At 49.2% G+C, this 19,550-nt stretch overlaps 1 protein-coding gene across 2 annotated transcripts in view; it reads right to left on the reverse strand.

Moving 5' to 3' along the window:
• TGM4 (transglutaminase 4) overlaps nucleotides 1-19,321 on the reverse strand; it is a 28,483-nt gene extending 9,162 nt beyond the window's left edge. Inside the window, exons 1-7 of one of the 2 annotated variants that reach the window (XM_075493346.1) lie at nucleotides 10,346-11,142; nucleotides 9,668-9,955; nucleotides 8,942-9,145; nucleotides 6,660-6,905; nucleotides 1,114-1,293; nucleotides 864-970; nucleotides 430-559 (exon numbers count right to left, since the gene is read on the reverse strand). In XM_075493346.1, coding sequence (XP_075349461.1) covers nucleotides 430-559; nucleotides 864-970; nucleotides 1,114-1,293; nucleotides 6,660-6,675 — 433 coding nt within the window. In that variant the 5' untranslated portion in view covers nucleotides 6,676-6,905; nucleotides 8,942-9,145; nucleotides 9,668-9,955; nucleotides 10,346-11,142. Of the gene's footprint in view, nucleotides 1-429; nucleotides 560-863; nucleotides 971-1,113; nucleotides 1,294-6,659; nucleotides 6,906-8,941; nucleotides 9,146-9,667; nucleotides 9,956-10,345; nucleotides 11,143-19,235 lie in introns of those variants that run through there. The other variant, XM_075493347.1, reaches the window with a different exon arrangement.
• Nucleotides 19,322-19,550: the final 229 nt, after the last annotated feature.

Here is a 19,550-nt window from a genome sequence, read left to right on the forward strand (position 1 = left end):
TTAGTGAAATGCTTCTTTCTGAACACTTTAGTGGACTAGGTAGACAGCAGAGAGAACTGGGGCAACTGATGCCAACCAACAACAGACATTTTTTTTGTCTGGTTATTTCTTTTTTATCTGGATTTTAAGCCAACTCAGTCATCTCAGTTAACCTTTGCAGCGGCCTGGGGAAACAGCGAGGGGTGACACAGAGGTGCAAGCAGAGGTGACAGAGATGCCCCTTAACCTGGCACTGGGGCATCCCCAGGGAGGAGCTGGCTCATTGCTATTGCCCGGCTTCCCCCTGGCTCCGTGAGGACCCTGCTTGTGGTGTTTTAGGGAGAAAAAGCAATGTATGTGGGAAAGAGAGGAGGAAAAACGTGAGGAAAAGCTCCCTCAGAGACTTCCCTGGGAGCAGTAATTATCAACCCTGGATGTGGGACCACTCACCTTCGCACCAAGGATTGAACAAAAGGTAGACAGCATTGTTTTCGGACTTGTAAATGTTAGTCCCAGTCTTCACGTTCAGGGTGTATTTTCCCACTGGAGCCCTGGGCGAGCTGGTGACAGACAGCAGGCACTGGGGAGGCGACAAGGAGAGATGGCATGATGGACCCTCCACCACGGCCAGAGCCATGGCGCAAGTTCAGCACAAGCACCGAAGGTAGCGGCCATGGGATGCGTGCGCGGGAAGAAGGATGGGGTGCATCCTGCGTGCGCAGCGGGGGAGCAATGAATTAAAGAGGGCAAGGCTGCTGCCCACCTAAAATTACAGGGCTAAGGGAAAGCAGGACGGATGAGGATTTGCTCTATCGCTCCCAACGGGCTCGGTGTTGCTGCCCTCCACCATTGCCCTGTGTGGGAGCACAGCCCGCGGGTTCTACCTCTTTGCCGCTGTTCTTGACCACGGAGATTTGCCACCCGCTGAGGTCTGGCTCTCGCTTTGGGTTCAGCGATATCAGGGTCCCCCTGGTTTTCTTTGGATTTTCGCCTGCAAAAAAACCCAACACGAAATGCGGGAGGGTTGCATGGGTCTACAATGACCACGCAGTGCCGGGCAGCAGGAACAGGCAGCCAGAGGCTGCCGGGGCTCTACCGCTTTGCCCGACGGCCGCGGAGGAGGGACCCGCTCACCAATGCCAAAACGCAGTGACAGCTTGTCGGCAGCCTTCAGCTCCCTGCTGAAGCTGAGCTGGAGCTGAAAGGCCTGCCCACGCCGCACCACCAGGTTCTTGATGTTGTACGCATCGGTGTGGTGCAGGCGGGAGTTCTGGCTCTTGAGAAAGTCAATCCCAGTGAGCTTGATATCGGTCCCTGGAAAGCCGTTAGCAAAGGGGGAGAAAGAAAAAAGAAAAGGGGGTTGATGTTAAATTGCTCAGTAAAGACAGTTTTCTTCTTCTTAATGGAGCCCTGTGGGTCATCAAAACATCTAAGTGTCCAGTGGTCTAAGCACAAGGAATCACACCAAGGATCGCCAAAGTTAATGGATGGTATGACAGTTTATTTATATATGTATATATGGATGGTATGACAGTTTATATATATGTGTATATATTTTAAAAATATACAAATATATATTTTTATATCTAGATAAAAATAATTTTTATAGTTTATATAAATTTTTTATATTTATAGTTTATATAATTTTATAGTTTATATAGTTTGTATATATATAAATAGTATAATATCATATCATATCATAGAATCACAGAATCACAGAATTGTATAGGTTGGAAAAGACCTTTAAGATCATTGAGTCCAACTGTAAACCTAACACTGCCAAAACCACCACTACACAACGTCCCTAAGCACCTCATCCAAACGTCCTTTAAATACCTCCAGGGATGGCGGCTCAACCACTTCCCTGGGCAGCCTGTTCCAATGCTTGATAACCCTTTCAGTGAAGAAAAATTTCCTAATATCCAGTCTAAACCTCCCCTGGCGCAACTTGAGGCCATTTCCTCTCGTCCTATCACTTGTTACATCATATCATATAAAAATATATTATTAATATACTATACTATACTATAAATTCTTACTATATGTATATAGACAGTCATATTGCTGGGATGGGTTACGGAGGCTGGTGGTGGTGAGCGTGCTGCAGCAATCCACCGGAAGCACGCAATCCACCTGCCTCGCCCTCCGACTACTTGGCCCCAGGTTGCGGCGGCGTGCCTCTGCCTCCCTGCCTTGCCACCCAGCGAGTCTGAGGGATGTCTGACCTCTGAGGTGGCCCTGGGGAATGAGCAGCTTAGGGAGGTGGCAGCAGTAGGAGATGTAGCGTGAGGATTTCTGCCCCTGCCAGCCACCAGGCATCCAGCCGGCATGCCAGCACCTCTACGCATGGGCAGCTGCCCACCGTGTGCCCTTGGGGCTGCTTCCTCAGCAGCCAAAAGGCCGCAAATGGGATCTCACTGGTTTGGAAATCCACGTCTGCTGGCCCGCTGCCTGCCCATGCACGCTGCCAGCTGGCTGGGGGGCCAGCAGCCATGAGCCAGCTCCGTAGCCCACCACGGGCCAGGAAGATGGCATGACTGCAAGTTCTGTTGCAATACTGAAAGTCTTGCTTCTGCGAAAGTCTTACTTCCCCCTCGAAAGTGGAAAGGGGACAGCACATCTGCATCCCATCCCCACAGCTGCTGTGGGGCAGCTCCGCTCCCCTGAGCATCTCGCATGGGAGCCCACCAAAGGTCCTGACCACCACAGCATCCCCATGGGCAGTGCCCATGGTCCTGCCACGTCTCTGAGCCCTCTCCTCTTTGCCCCCATCTGCTCAGCTGCTTTGCTGGTGGCACTTTGTCCAAGCCAAGGCTGTGACAGCAGCTCCTGTTTGCTGCATGCCTGTGCCTTGCTGAGCGCATGGTTCATCAGCTCCTTGAGTATTACAAATGTTTCTTTGTTATTCCAGGTATTAAACAACAGTAGTAGTAGTAATACGGACAGGTGAAGAAAGCTCTGCTTGCCGAGGCACATTCAGAGGTGATGCTCCCAGGCAGTCCCCAGCTAGCACAGGGCAGCTTAAAAATTAAACCTCATTGTTGTGATTTTATCTCAGGATATTTCTGTCTGGTCAAAGACTAGCCTTATATTAGCATTGAACACATTCTTCATGTTATCAAATAATAATTGACAGTAGCTTCAATTGCTCCTTACAAAATGCGGCATACACAGTCAAGCTGGAAGTGAACTGAATGTGCTGAAATTTGGCTCCCCTCAGTTGCTGAGATCCCCAGTGTCTCTGGGATGTCACGAGCCTGGGAAATGGGACTCTTCAGGACTCTGAAGCTGATTCTTTGCATTTTCCCCTCAAAAATTACTCCCAAATAATACCACAAGTGCCATTAATCAACCTCTTATGGGAGTGTGCATATGTGAATCTTTGCAAGTTTTTTTATTTTTTTCCCCAAGGACTTGGTTTCTCCTACAGCCCAAGTACTAAAGGAAGGTCTGGGGCCAGGAGCCAGCTGTGCTGCAGAGATGCTGCCCATCTAGGGGGATGCTAAATGTGGGGGGCAGCACTCTGCCCCCCTTCAGCCAACTGGTGCTTTTGCCGTTTGACTTCAGCACAGCTTTGGACTCCAGCAAGAGTCCCTGCCAGGTGCCTCGCTCCCATTCATTCTCAACACAGCAGCTGATTTTGTAGGACACAGCATTTAAAATCACTGTCTCCCAGGCTGCACTCCCCTCCTGCAACTCCCGACGGGAGCGGGGCTGGGAAAAGGGCTCAGGGCTGCGGAATAGGAGCAGGGCTCCGAGAGGCACAACCCGGTGCTACGCTTGAGTAAAGAGGGAAGCCTTTGAGCAAAGCTTGAGCAAAGAGAAAGCCCTCAGCTTTCAATAAAGACGGGGATTTGGGGATCACTGCGTCAGCCTTTGGCAAGCTGCCCAGGTGTGACAGGGAAAGCCGGAGCATGCCAGAACATGGCCCAGCTATATTTCTTTGCAAGTGTCTAACATGTCTTGTACCTGCCCATTAAATATCCTTAAAGGACAAATTCTGTGTTAAAAGATTAACAATTAGGGATTGTTAATGAGGGATTAACAATACCTTAAAAGCACTTGGCTCATGAGTGATTTAGATGAAGATATGGGAGAGCCAAGAAATTTAAAAACACTTACGGTAACTTCAAAATTAGCAAGGCGTTAGCAAAGGCATAATGGTTGAAGGGATTAGTTCACAAAACGTTTTGACAGATTTGCACGGCATGGGGCAACCACGCTAACTTGAGTATTGACATGAGCCATCCCTCACATCGAAGAGGCTGAAATCTGCTGGTAGCTGCTGTGGCATGAGAGGTGCCGCAGGCAGGGCCGGGTCCAGGGCAGGCTGAGATCAGTGGCACACTTCCCGCTGTGACCTGTGCTGGGCAGCGACTGCAGCCTTGAGTAAACTGAACTGCCTGCCCATGGATCTCCACCAGACTACTACATCTGTGTATTTCTTCTTAGTAACTATATAAACCATATTTATCTTAATTACGTAACAGTTATTAGTGGTACAGCAAATAGAATTACAATTGACCATCACTGTTCATTAACTGATTTCATTTCTGAGTGTTTTTTATTTCCTTACTGCCTGCCAAATGCCAACCTCGGGCTGACGTTTTGCGCGATGGGGGGTGCATGTGTGCGTACGTCAAAAATGTTCAGCTGAAATTGCTTAACCCTCTCAAAAATGACAAAGGGGAAGTGAGTCTTCCTCAGCATTAACAAATCTCCAGCCACCAAAGCTGCTTGACCTTGTTCCTGATGGAAACCCTGGTGCTGGGCTGAGAAGCTACCAGAAAACAGCCCTGGTGACGGGAGAGGGCTTTGGAGGGATGTGGGAGCTGAATGCATAGGATGGCTGTGGGAAAGGGCCCTGGGGAATCCGTCCTTCCAGCATTTCCTAACTTAGGGACTGCATTTCCATCCCCTGTTTCTGGACATCACCTATGCTGAGGATGCACAGAGAAAAACCGCAGAGAACAGCTGCCTTGGAATATGCCCTCACAGTGCAGAGCATGGTGCCAAAGACCTGTCCTTGTGAGCACTGCCCATCAATCGCGCTGCACTTACTCCTGTGCAAACACACCCACGATACCCTGTGATCCGGCTGGCGTGGTGTCCCGTGCCAAGAAATGCTGCGGAGCGAGCCGGCGACGCGCCCGTCGCCGTGTCTGAGGAGGTTTGGCCGCAGCCCACCCTCCCCGGGCAGCCCCCATGTGCCACTTTCGGCTTCCCGCTCTGCCTCCTGCCAGGGGCACGGGGCCGGGCACCCGCACGCCCTGTGCCCGGCTGCCTGCAGGCGCCGCGGTTTGCCAACACAGGAATGAATGATTTATAGCAGAGCTGGGCACGCTGAGAATGTGCCCGCTCATGGGACGGAGGCTCGAGCTGCAAGAGGCAGCCCTGGCCGCGCTCGCTCCTGGGGCAGGCCAGAAGCAAACCCAAATCCTGCCAGGTAAGTTTTTCCTTTTTTAAGAAGAAATTTCAAGACAGTACTTTTATTTTTATCTCCTGGTTCCATGGTTTATCCCTTCTAGAGCTCGTTCCTACACTAACCCGCTGGCCCCATCGCATGCTACCTTCCTGGGAAGATGTTCAGAGCTTTGAGAGCACAGCGATCACCCAGAACAAAAGTGGGGACATGAGGGCTTTGCACTGGTAAGCATCTGGGGCCTTTTTTCCATGAGGACGAGGTGATGGGGTTTAAAAAAATATTAATACGGAGCAGAGCGTTTATAGCATGCCTGGCTTCAGTAGGAATAAGGGCTGCTCAGAAGGACAGGAAGGAAGAGGGATGAGAACCGTGGTTTTGCAAGAGAGAGCAAAATTTGGACACCTGCATTTAATCCTCATCCTTGCCCAACCTCCAGCAAACACTCTCTCACATCCCAAAGAAAGATGCTGCTGTCCAAGACTTCCTGGAAAATCAGCTCATCCACACCCAGACTACGGAGGTGTGAAATGGAGGGGCTGGGAGCGGTGTCAGGACACCCTTCCCCTCGTGACGGCTGTGGAGACCTGCTCCTGGCTCCACTGCAGGCACCACCCAGCCCGCTCGCACCGCTGCTCAGCTACACCCCAAACCCCAGGGGTTTTGGGCATCCTGGGGTTGGGCTGGCCCCAGGAGCACAGCCAGCGGTGGTGGTTTAGCAGCTGCTACAGGAGTGACTCAGGCACCTTTCTAGGTAGGTGCTGGATCTTCTGACAATAGGGCAGGCAGGATGTCCACAGGACAGAGCTCAAGTCCAAATAAATCCCTTTTTCAGTTATTTTGAAACATCTGTCAGACGGTATCAGCGATCACTAAAGAGCAATATTCTACATGATTAAGTAGCCTGAAAGAGATAAATTCCTTTCACTTTGATACAGAACAAGTTTAGAAAAGCTGCGTTTCTGTCCTGTTATCACCGATAGAGCCAGACGTCTACACGTTAATGAAAAGTGATGAAAAGTGTGTTGCATTTTTCAGTTGGTTTACCGATCCGCCAAAACCAGAATTTGCACAGCCAGAGCAAACCTATCCCTCGTGAGCAACGGCAGCACCGAAACCCCCTTCCCCGAGGTGCCACCCACAGCGGTCCGAGGGGTGAGAACCCCTCCACCTCCGCTGGACCTGCCGTCCTCCCCACAGGAGACCTGCCAAACTGCACATCTAACATAGGCTATCGTATCGAGCGTTAAAAACTCACCAGCGTTATCGCTCATGGTTCTTGTCAGCGTTTCGACCTGAGGCACCTGCGATACCGGCAGCTTCTGAGCTCCTGAGTAGCCTCTGCCACTCACTTCTGAGCGTGGAGAAGGAAGACGGGCTGCCCTTTTTATCAGTGTCTCGCTGTGAGGTGTCAGCAGGTCCACTGCCAAGGGGAGGTGTTTAGAGAAAGGAAGTTCCCATGGAAAAAAAAATTACTGCAACTCCCTCTGCACATAGTCAGACCCTGAAAAAACAGTGGAACTGAAATCCCAACTCACATGGAAGGTGGATTTGCACAATCAGATGACAAGTGGACAGACCCTTCACTGACAAACACTGACAAACCTGGGCTAGATGAGTAACAAGAATGCACCTATGCCCTAATATCCAGGTCACCAGGACTGCAACTCGAGGGCTAACTTTACAAGGCAGCCCACAAACATTTAATCCTTAGGGAAACAGAGTTCTCCATTAGGAGCAGTGTGACTTTCTTTGAAGTTAATGAGATTTTTATCATCACGTTTGGGACAGAAACACTTGAAGCTGTGGGCTAAAAGCCAGCATTGACATGCAAGGGTTGGAAAGCCCAAGGATCCTGGTGCTGGCCCCCTCCCCGTGGGGTCAGGCGGATGCCAGGGGAGATAGCCCAGCGGGAGCACCGGGTGGGAAAGAGGAGAAACAGGCCATGTCCAGGAGGAGCAAGAAACGTGGCGGGTCAGGAGCCATTCGCTGGCTGCTCTTTGCTGACAGCTGTACCAAAGGTCTCTGCCCAAGAGGTGGCTGGGCCCCAATGTGCCCCACTGCCGCCCTGGTCCTTGGGGTGACCAAAGATGGAAAGATGAGTCTACCCCACAGAGGGGAGAGCTGGTGGCACAGGCCAACAGTGACATGGGCACAGTGGCCAGAAAGAGATACAAACGTGTCCCCAAATACCCAAAAGTGAAGAGGCGGCTTAGCCGCGGGAGCAGCCTCAGCCCCCCGATGCCTCCCTTCGTGGCAGCAGCCCAGGGCCCAGCAAGGTAGGATTTGGTCTGCAAGGCTGGCGCATCTAAATGTAGGATCTCCCTAAACAAGATGTCCCTGTGGAAGCCTCCAAAGGCACCAACTTTTCTCCATCAATTCAGGTAACTAGGTATTTACTTTGGGAGGACTGTTTCATTTGGTGCTCAAGCTAGGTGCTGAGTTAGCAGATCCCACCCTTCGGACATGTCACTGCTTGCTGGCGGGTGTATGTTGGGTGTCCTTACTTGAGAGCATGACTAGTGCATTCCAGGGTACCAAGGGCTCAGTACACATGTATAATCTCGCAGGACATCCGTATGAACATCTGAACCGCCAGTGTTCTTAGTAGACAGAGCATCACTCACCATTCAGCACCAGACAATGTGCTGGCAAGTACATATTTCACTACTGAAAAAAACACTACAACCCCAATTTACCTTTCAGCGTTGCTTTTACTCTGCATTTCTTTCCTCCTGGAAGCTGAAAGACGTTTTTGTTTAGAACCACCATGGGATGAAGTAAAGCATACGTGGAATGTCGGTACAATAACATAACCAATAATACATGTAATCTGAACATTTATGATGTATATTATTGGTTTCAACTTAATTGCAGCAACAGAGTAATCCACTTCATCTGAAGGCACTGAGAGTAGCTTTCTAATGCAGTCTCAACCTGTTATATATATATAATTCCATGCTTGGTTGGAGGCAGCTTAAATTGTGTTGACACGGTAGTCCTACAGCAAAAACCACATATTTTTGCAAACAGGAACGGGTTGACGTCACTAATGCTTTGCTCCCGAAAAAACTTTATGTATGTGCGTGCTGGAGGGTCAGTGGTGGAGGCAGGGCATGTATGCATCAGGAACAGACACATTTCCAGTCCTAGAAGGTTTTGCAAAAGGCTGATTTCAACAGCATGCATGTTCTGACCCTCACTTTGAGCCTCAGAGTTCAAGGAAGGAGCGTAGAAGTTAGATGGGTGTGGGTTCTGGCCTGCCATGAACCTACTTCATCTTGGAAGCTGGCTGCCCTTTTCACTGTCTACAGGAATTTTTTGTTTATGCCAGTAGACCGCATCTAGCTTTCAAGTTCTCCTTTCACTTGGTGCAGCTGCTGGTCTTGCCTGCTCCCATTATCTTTCTCTATGCACTGGTAGTATCTCGATTCAAGGGCACTAAACTTGGCATATGGTGCAGCGCTCCTACATGAGTTTCCTCCCCTGGCTCGTACAAGCTTGCCCTGACAGGAGAGGTCATTGAACTGCAATACCCACCGAGAGAGTTGCTGGCAAGGTCCGAGAAAAGGGATTTCAACTTAAACTGCAGGAACGTTTTTCAAAGACATGGTTTCAGCTTGTTTCATGTTGTGAGCAGATGATTGCTGCCCTTCCCACAGGTAAATCTCCTTTTGTCTTTGCTGGCCAGAGTGGCTGGCTGTGGTTCAGCAGCGTGGCTTTTTTTCCTCCTCCTTGGTGAAACTACGAAAAATACCAGGCCTTTTGAATTTTTTTTCCCAAACAGTTACAACAATTAATTGTTTCAATCCATCTCATAAAAGTATACTCTTCTAATTAACAGGAGCAGGAGATGATATTTTTTTCACAGGCAATCTCCAGCCTATTACCAATAACTTCAGTGACTCACTTCCCAGCTTGCAAAATCAGACACCAGAGGCTATCGGCCTTATCTGCATCTATCCGCTGCAAGGTAAGTCACCTTATTAGCTGGCATAAGAAGGTAATAAAATGCAAATAAATAAGATCAGAATTCCCTAGTAGCTGCTCCCCTATTTACAAGCTTGCCCTTTGTCTCAGGTTTTGTTTATTTTGTGTATCAAAAATGACATGAACAAGTAAAACTTCCAAAGCATAATCACAGATATCAATGCCAAGTAGGAAGGACATGAAGTGCAACGCAATCCTTAGCTTTACAGTTTTATTCACTTGCAACCCCATGTCTAGTTCAGGAGAAGTTGCCTTTTATAATGGTAATGTACCGACCTGCGTTTTTTATAATCATCTAAGGCTTCACGTTGCTTCTGTTTTGTCTTTTTTTTAATATGTCCAGACAGAGTAACACTCAAAATGAAACACAGATCAAAAGCACCACAGGTTTCCTTTTCGGCACTCTGGAAGGGCGAACTAATCCTTCCAGTTGCCCTGCAAAGCTACTCCAAGGTGCCAAGGGGCGAGCGGTGCATCCGCCAAGGTACACACACACACACAGCCCACGTCCGGGTCCTGAGGGGCACCACGGCGAGAAGGTGCCTTCCACTGACCACAGCAGGACTGCTCCTGTCGGAGTGGGAGACGGACCCGGAGTAACGATGAATCTCAATATGAGCATGGTCGTTCTCCTTTATTCAGATTACTTAACAGGTTTATATAGAAGCTAAGCAAAGCATGCGCTAACAGCGACTATTCTATTGGATAACTATACTTGTCCACGCGCTTAAAACAATTATATGATTGGTACAAAGTTGCCGTTCACGCACTGTTCACAAAGGGGGGTTTATCAGCACTTTCCCAGGCTTAGTCCCGCTTATCTTGCTTTACCAAGTACTCCTTCTGCTGTTCTCAAGGGAATTTCACCTTGATCTCTGGCTCCCAGGCCCCATCAAAGGCTGGATTGCTCACATCAATTAAGCTGTGTCCTTTTTCACTTAACCATTCTTCCACATGCTCCCACGTGTACCATCTAGTACGTGTTGAGCCCTTCCTGAATCACAGCCTAGGGAACGATAAGTAATGAGAAGTCTTGGGGGGATAAAAAGAAAAAAAATGCACAGACGGAGAACAGCCGAGGGTCTGGTCCATCTCTTTTGAGCTGGACCTTATTTGAGGTGCTATATTGGTCCTCCCCTCACCATTTCATTACGCTTGTATCTTGGTCATTAAGAATTTCCTAGTAGTGAGACGCAGCTCATCCACGTAATGACCCTGACATGTTGTGCTGCTGTTACTCTGAAAGGAGCGTTGGCCTGATCATTTCTCACTCATGTACACCAACCATGGGCGGTGACAGTGGCCGGTCAGCTGCATCCCAAGGGCATCCTGTGTTCCCAGCAGGCAGATATTCTTCTAATCTTACATGAGCCAACTTGCGGCAGGCAATTGGGTGTCAGGGGTTGAGGCAAGATGGCCAAGCCCAGATCTTAACTGATTCCAAGTCCTTTGGCCCCAGCTACCTGGTAATGAGTTTCTCACAAGCAAATACCAGAGAAGTGATTGATGCCAATAAAGTTATTACAGAAATTCCATTGTTTCCTTCTCACTGAACCTTGAAAGGGGGTTTTTGGAGCTCAAGTTAAGGATGACTAGCTTTGGGCATTTACTTCCAGAAGGAATGAAAACCATATTGCTCTGTGGCCAGCCCAGCACCACCCAGGGAGTCTGCTCCTGAAGAAGGTAAAGACAAAGATGAAACAGAGACCACAACTACACATATACCAAATGCCTGCTTATGGTCTTATGATCCCTACTCAGGCAAAATGCTCTTGTGTAGCACTTTCCCTGCCCTGAAAGAGAAATCCTGTGGTCATCACAGGAAATTGAGGTTTTAGGCCAGGCCATCTTGGAAAAATACAGAACTGCTTTAACAGCAAGCCAAAATGCTATAATGTTAAAATATCTTTTCTGGTTGCTTTTCAAGATCCCTTTCTCTTTCCCTGGTTGAGATGCAAGAGGCAAAATTGCAAAACCAGTCTAGATATAGGGTGCAACTATGTGTAAAGGTTGAACTTGGGATTTTGGTACTGTGACTTCTTGACCCTCAACTCTGGTACAACTGTTGCACTGGGAACACCAAAATAAGCACGCTCCAGTGCCGAGAAGATTACATTGTGTATTGGACTAAAATGACTCATGATAAGGTACTTCTGCTTCTCAGCAAAATTTAGAATTTTGTGCAAGAAATGACAAAAAAAAGATCTCCATCGTGTCACTTCTTCCGGACAGCAGCTTTTATTTTTAAAAAAATTGCCTCCTTTTTGAACCCGACGAACCTGCCAGCATCTGCTGCGTCCCGTGGGCAGGAGTTCCCCAGCTGAATGACACAGTGTAGGAGAAGGAAGCTCCTCTGGCTTTGAAGCTGCTGCTTGCTAGCTTCCCTTGCACCCCCCGTCCTTGCGGTAGAGGAGACAGTCAACATCTACGCCAGCTTACTTTCTCCATGCAACTCACGGTCTTCTCAGCCCCTGTTGCAAACCACCACCCTCTCTTTTCCACACTGAACGCTCCTAGCCTGCCAACTCCTTCCTCACACCTTCGTCCCACCCTATCAAGAGACCCAAGATGGGAAGAAGGACCCTCTCCCGCCGTGCAGCCCTGCAGCCCGCAGTGTGTGCTTGGAAAGGGTCCAGCGGGGTGGGTGCAGTTACTCCAGGGCCGTATCCACCCTACTGCCACTGACCCATGAACTAACTTCGAGTGTGCATGTATGACCGCACTGACTGATTGCAGTGTGGACACATATCCACAGACTACACCTCAAGCAAACAATATGAAAAGGTATGAGGAAAAATAAAGCAAAACCGGGCTGCAAAAAATAAATGGTAAGCGCAAGGAAATCAATAGCACAAATATTGAATCAGGGATAAAACAGTTTATCCATGTATTAAAAACAGCTTCAGAGAACAAGGAAAATACTGACAGAATACCTTCCCACCTACAGGATATGTGTTTGGTTGCACGTGTCTAAGTGAGAAAACAGAAACTTGCATGCCAGTGTCTTCAAGTAACATTTTTTTTCTGCAGGGGTGGTGTGACAGCTTCTCCCATCTGTCTGTGTGGGTGTGTGTGTCCATATACATACAGATGTAAACAGTCTACAGACTGCAGGTCAGATTACGCCGTGCTGCATCCCCACCAGTCAGCAGCACGACTGAAATCGCTACGTGATGGGAAGGGAAAACCTTCCCAGACCGGTGGGATTTGGAGGAAGGAGCCGGTCCTGCCCAGTGCTGGAGACCCAGCTCGTGTGCCACGTGGGAGCAGACCCAAAGCACAGTGGGTGCAAAGGCTTTGGCCCACCCCTGGACACGTGGATGTCACATATGGGAGCCTCCTTGGTATGGTGGGATTGACTGAGGGCAGCGATCTGTGGTTATTTGTCCTGAAAGGCAACCAAGCCAGCATACTCCTGCTCACCCCTCTTCACAGCAGCACGAGATACCCTCGAGTAGCTCCATGCCCACCAGGGTTTCTTAGGAAGTGTTTTCAGGCTGCCCTGGTTCCTGGCAGAGCTATGCCTGTGAGTTGCCTAACTCAAGAGTGTCCTGAAGGGAATGAGTCATTCAAACTACCTCCGCTCTGCATGAGGAAACAGTCACTTAGCAGTGGGAAACGTGGCATTTGTAATACCTCATCCTTCCCTGGGGCACTGCTCATTTCTCTCTAAGCATTGCCTTAACGCACTGAAAGCAATTAGGTGTGAAGCCCTGGCTGATGTTCAGGCTGCGCACATGCACCAGGTCACGGTGCCAAGCAGAGTCGCTCGACTCCTATCTCTTGCTGCAAAAACGAAGAGGCTCCGCTTTTGTCAGGGGAGGTGGCGAACTGCTCATGTGGCCAAGCCCCAGACCCAGCTCCCACAGGTGGGATGAAATCCCAGCCCGTAGCGGCCTCCAAGCCAAGGGAGATAGAGCGATGGGTTCAAAATGTACGTGCCTCCAAAAAACAGCGGTACCATCTGCCACACCCCACTTACTACCACTCTTCCCAGTCCTCCCCTCCCACTTATTTCTGTCGTCGCAGCGGAGCCTCGCTGCCGTGCAAGACCTGTGCAGGGTGAGCGGGGTGTGCGTCATCTCCCCCAGCAAAACGGGAGTGGGAGTCCCAACCCAGGAGCTCGCCACACATTAACCCAGCACCAGCAATCCCTCAGGACTTCAAGGGCATGCAGTAGCCCTTGGGGAGCTGCTTAGGAAGTCTTGGCAATTAGTACAGCTGTTCACAGCCACTTTTCCTTAAACCCTGCGGAAAAATTGAAACAACCAAGAGGGTTACTAAACAGCCAGAAAACAAAAAGTTTCCTTGGAGAGTGAACAGAGTGGCTGGTTGGTTGCTCAGCAGGGCAAGACGCGTTCTGTGTATATCAAGTGCTGCTACTGGACATGGGTTCCTGTGGTGCTGCATGCAGCTACGGCACGGAGCACTGCAAGGTCCTGGCTTCCCAGTGCTTTGGTAACCCCATGCTGGGCTGCTGCAGCTGGCCAGCATTACCCTGCTCCGGGAGCCACTGCTAGCTTTGCATGCAGCAGGCTGTTTCCTCAACCAGCAAAGGTTCAAATGCACAAAGCACTTCATTATCAGCAGCTAAGTACGGTGGGCTCCTTCTCCTTTGATAACAGTGCATTTGTTTTCAGGCTACGAATGCGTATCTAAGTGTCTGTTACGATTTCTGTGGGTAGCCAACAAGCCTCTGGTAGCCTAGGTCTGTATGGCATCTCAAGGAGGAACCTCCTTTCTGTGGCACAGCAGCATTTAATGGGAACTGCCAAATTTGGAGGCAAAAGAGCAAATCAGCTTCACTTATATATGGTGTTGCTCATTAAATCCATCCATAGGTCACAAAAAGTCCAACCTCCAGCCCAGATGTGATGGCCACCAACACTAGGCTGGGTCAGTTGAGGTCTTGTCTAGCTGAGCCTCGAAAGCCTCCATGGGTGGAGACTCTGCCGCCTCTCTGGGTGTTAAAGTATCTAGAAACAGACTCGCCTTAGAAAGGGCACTGTAACACCTAGCCCAACAACCATCTTCCACCTGAAGCTAGAAGGTGTTGCTTTACAGTCTAAAATACTTTGTTTCTTCCTCAGGACCACATTTTCAGAAATATTGTCTTCTTGCAATCCTTTCCTTTAAAAAGTGACATGATGCAACACCCCCACTTGATTTTTAGAGGCGAACTCCTGGCTCTGCTGGGAAGGCTTTTACCACTGACTTGAGCTCACCCCAGATTTTTCTCCGAGACCAAGTGAGCTGCAGGCACTGCATGGTTTGCTGTGGACAAGTGCCCACCCTGCACAACTCCCCTCCACAGCTCTCAAACCTCCAAAATGAAGGCTTGCTGCTGCTCTTCTGCAGAAGGCGAGCAGAACACCTGGCAACACAAACACAACACATCAGGATTAGTACCCATTTATTCATAACTTCATGGTTTTTCTGTGACAGCCAAGGTCAAAGCCAAGGCACCACTCTCACGGTGTGTTGTCACCATGACTTCCTTCTTCATGGAAAACATCCCACCGCTTGCAACATTTTAGTGGAATTAAGTGTGTGTGTGACACCCTTGCAACACGATCAGTATTTAACGTCTCTGAAGGGTCAACAGAGGGCACTGAATCAAATTCCTTGGAAATTTTAAATATACCAAACTCAGCAGAACAATCTACTGATCTCATTGCATCTACTTCTACTAACTATCACTTGGGCAAACATACTGTCCTTCAAGTTATTTTGATACATGCTGAGACCAAGATATTGTACAAACCTTCCAAGTTTCAGTGGCTCTTTGTCAATGACAACAAGGACATTTGTCAGGTTTTATGTATAGCTCCTTACCTAATCAGTCAAACTATGCTTTAATGTTGAACTGCAACTATAATTTCATTTGGCTTTGTTTCTTGTGAGGGTATACAAGGTATTATTTACCTTAGAATATAATACTCTTGGACATGGTTTATACAACAGACTTTTCAAAACGCTTCCCACCATTAATTCAAGAATACTTACTTCAATCTTCATGAGTGACATTGTGAGCCTTGCTGTTAACCACACACCTGCTTCTTCTACTGTTTAAAGCGTGACATGGTATAGCCCTGCTTGAGGAAAACCTGATGAACAAAGTGCTGAAAAATTAGGGTTGTGTTTGAGAAGGAGGGGAAGGTGCAGGAAAGACGCATTACAGCCAACACCTGGAAGATGTGCAAACAAAGGTGTATTCCACTGGAATTTCAGTGGAAATGTGTGCCTGAGACTGTCCTCTAAAAATACCTCGGCTCAAGTGTGCAAAAATTCCATGCAAGCACATTACTGTAGTTCCCGCATAAGGGTAACCCACCTTCTGCCTTGGTAAACTAAGGTGTTACGGTTGGCCATCATCTATAGCCACCTTACAAGGTCCACCACATTTGAACCACTCACTCTTCAAACACAGCTCGCTCATTAGTCTCACATCACTTTCTTTTGTGTGTGTGTAGTCTAAACCACCTGTAAATATTAGATTTCAGCCACTGAGCTTTGGACAGTGCTTTAATTTGGAAATATCGGCACCCCTTTTTGAGATCACCTCCAGCCGCATTTTGGATGACCGCACATGAACCATTTACCAGAAGCGCATCGCTTTGCCGTACAGTGATTGCAGCCTTCCTTGCAGCCCTGGCCCCAGGCTGACAAGCAACACCAGCAGACGTGGGCCAAACCCTGTGTACGTAGAGGAGAGGGATTCTGCCAAAAAAGGCATGCTGCTTGGCAATCTTTTCTTCCCACAGGAACTGGTGGAACACGTGTTTCCACTCCCACCTTCAAGTATTTACAACGGTGAGTTTACAGCCCTAGTTTACGTTCTCCTGCCTAGAAGTAAAGTAAGTCACCAAGTAAAACGCTGCCCACACTTCCTGCACATGTGTAAATTTCCTAGACCTTGACCTCCAACGACTGTAATGAAGAAATATCAGTTTTGAGGTAGTCCATGTTAAAAAACTTTCCAAAAGGTTTGTTAGGAGGAGGGGCAACAGCCAAATTAACCAGAGAGGAGAGAGCCTGGTCTTTCTGCCATTCGTGCAAAGGCGGCCGCGGCTTACAGCTGGCTGAGAGTTAATAACAAGGGCAAACAAATCAGGCTTGCAGCCTTCATTATTTCTCCATCACGTATGAAGGTCTAAGGAGACTTGATGTATTTAGAAATACATAGCTCCTGGTTGTCATCTCCACAGACCTATGAGGGATGCTGGGTCACCACATCAAGTGCCAGCTTCCCAGGCAGCTGGACGTGTCTCACTCTTTCTATCTGTGCTGCTACCCAAAGAGCTCCCCAGGTGCAAACATCCATGCTGGTAAGGAGGAAAGGCACTCAGAGCGCTCTGCCCTCTTCCCCACCACATAGGCAGCTCCTCTCTTTGGACTTATGAAGACTTATGAACCCGCTGAGGGGAGAGGCAAAGGCATTGTCCCTCTAGGGACACGGCTGCCTGACATGATGAGTTAGACTCTTTTGAAGCAGAGGACTTGGAGCAAACAGCTCCTGGCAGACACTGACTTTTTCTTTCCGATACAAAGAAGGAAAAGGCACAAACCCAACTCCAGTGGCAGACTTCCACCCACAAGTCTATTTTTACACTCCTGCTGGACATGGCGCAGATCTGCCAGTCATGACAAACCTGACAGGTTCCGATATGGAGGCTTGCAGAAATGTGTCCTTAGGTTTGCTGCACATGTCACAACTGTGACTCACCTTCTGTCGTTACAAGAAGACAGAGACAACCTGGCAAGCCCAGAGCAAACAAGTGATATCACCACCATGATGCATACATTTATAGGCATCATTATATTTCTTGGTTAGGATTGCAACTAAAAAATTTCCAAGTAAAACAAGATGTGTGGGCACGGGAAAGAATTCAATACCTTAGAAATGATGATTCCTCATGCATGCACCATGTCGACAGGCATCTCATCCTGACCACTGAGTAATCACTGACACAAATTCAGCACGTGTGGGTACCAGTGATCTGGTTGATTACATCGCACGAATGGAAATCAGCATCATCCAGAGGTGTAAAAAAAATGTTGCTTGAGAAACTCCACTTTACGAAACGTTAAACCAATTGCCAACTTAAGTGGGGGGACGGGGATGTGTTGAACATGGACACCCCCAGTGAAAGCCGCTGGCTGTTCACATGCAGCCTGTTGTATTCTCCCAAAATTACAGTTTGATGTACACACAGCAGGAATGGCGATCAAAAACCCATCTGGTTAAGAGTTTAAAGGAAAGAGCAGCAATCTTACACTGAATAACATGTCAGGAATGGGTAAGTGGGAATTACAGGTGTCAGATACAAATGGCAAGTTAAAAGGTATATGTGACTGATAGGGGAAGCTGAAGGAATTAATGAAAGGCTCCACAGCCTTACAGGCAGCAGGAGCTTGGGGCAGGCATGGGGCCATTTCAGAAGGCAGAGAGAAAAGTCAGGAACAGCAGAGCAGAAATATCAGCTGCCTTCAGTGTCTACTTCTGATTGCTCTTCTATTTTGGGATGGGTCTTCTTATGGAAAAGTACTGATGCACAGGCACCTTCCACAGCCACAATGTTTACTTTCAGCCTTCCCCGAACTGGGAAAGCTCTGCAGCTGCAGGGTGTGAAGAGGAGGAGCAGCTGATAAGCCTCTGGCCCTGATTTCCACAATACTGACTCAGAGCAGACCAGCTCCCTCCAAGGCTGTCACTGCCACCACACCACCGCTGGCCTGCCAGGAAAGATGCGACCAGCATGACTTTGCAAGGTGGCAGATCAGCAGGCCAGCAGGGGTTAGCAGGTTCGTGGCCGGAGGCAGGCTGGCGACGGGGAGGGGTGGCAAGGTGCCGTGTCCCCTCGGGCAGCCATCACGCGTCCTTCTTCTCCGCTGGCCGGGGCGCAGCTGTGTGCAGCAGCATGAGGCCGCAGAGCGTCACGGCGAGGCCGACCCACCACAGAGTTGTCCACATCTCCCCGAAGAGAAGCTTGCCCAGGATGGCCTGAAGGAAAAGACAAGAGACAAAGCTTTGCTGGGCCAAGCCACCCCAAAGCCTCCTGCACTGCCAGAGCTGCCAGGACTTCTGCTGGGAGAGCTGACCTGGAAAAAAACTGCTTGAGGAAACTCCTGCTGGGACCACCAAGAGAAACGGCTGCTGCGGGTGACGCCGGTGACGACCTACCCAGCCTGGAAGCACATTCAGATTGCGGTCCCAAAACAGGATTTTGGCAGACGTGCATGTGCTTTGCTGCCTTCCCAGACCCTCTTGGGAGCCAAATGTCCAGTTGACTGGGCGGCTCCAGTCGATATAAAAAGGGGCCCCGCTGACTTGAGTTTTGGACACCACCATGAGCTGGCTGAGAGTTGTTGGAGCACAGAAACAAGGTGGACAGCTGCTGAGAAAAGCGAGCAGAAAAAACATGCAGGTCGAAAATGCTCTTGCTGTCACTAGAGACAGTGTATCTTCACACCCAGCTAGGGTGGCTTTGGCTTGTCACAGGTGAGGTGTTGCAAAGGAAAAGCAGAACAAAGCAAAGCTCCCAGCTCTCACTGGCGATTAGAAAAGTTCAGTAAACCGTACAGCTGCTGCAAGGCACTGCACTGGGCAGCAGTGCCCTTCCTCCTGCACCACCCAGAGAAGCCCTACAGCCTCTGCCATGAACGGCAGGCAGAGCAGCTGAGGCCCGCTACAATAATTTCATGTCTGCCTGTGACTCCCCCGTTGCGGCCAGCAATGCCGGTCGCGCTGGGAGGTGAGCGACGACTCGTCAAGTCCAGCGTGACCGTTCCCACATCGCTGCGCTCTTCCAGGCTTCAGCACCTGGGGAAGGGATCTACTCACCGAAGAGATGAAGTTGGAGGCCGTCGCTGTCACAGAGGCAGTGGCCGAGGAGGAGGAGAGTCGCAGGGCTTTTGCAAAGACCGTCCACATCACTGCATTGCATGCAAACACCAAGCCAACACAGCCAATGCGAAGCAGCACAGGCAGCTGTAGGACAAAAGGGAAAAACCCATGTATTTTCACTGACCGCTCATTTACCCTCACTATTTTATGGGCATTTCGGAGCAAAACCTAATGGCGTGGGCTGGTATTACACGAAGATGAACCACAGATTCATAGAATTGTTTAGGTTGGAAAAGACCTTTAAGATCATCA

This window comes from Mycteria americana, chromosome 2, assembly GCF_035582795.1.
Source record: "Mycteria americana isolate JAX WOST 10 ecotype Jacksonville Zoo and Gardens chromosome 2, USCA_MyAme_1.0, whole genome shotgun sequence".
NCBI classification, from domain to species: domain Eukaryota; kingdom Metazoa; phylum Chordata; class Aves; order Ciconiiformes; family Ciconiidae; genus Mycteria; species Mycteria americana.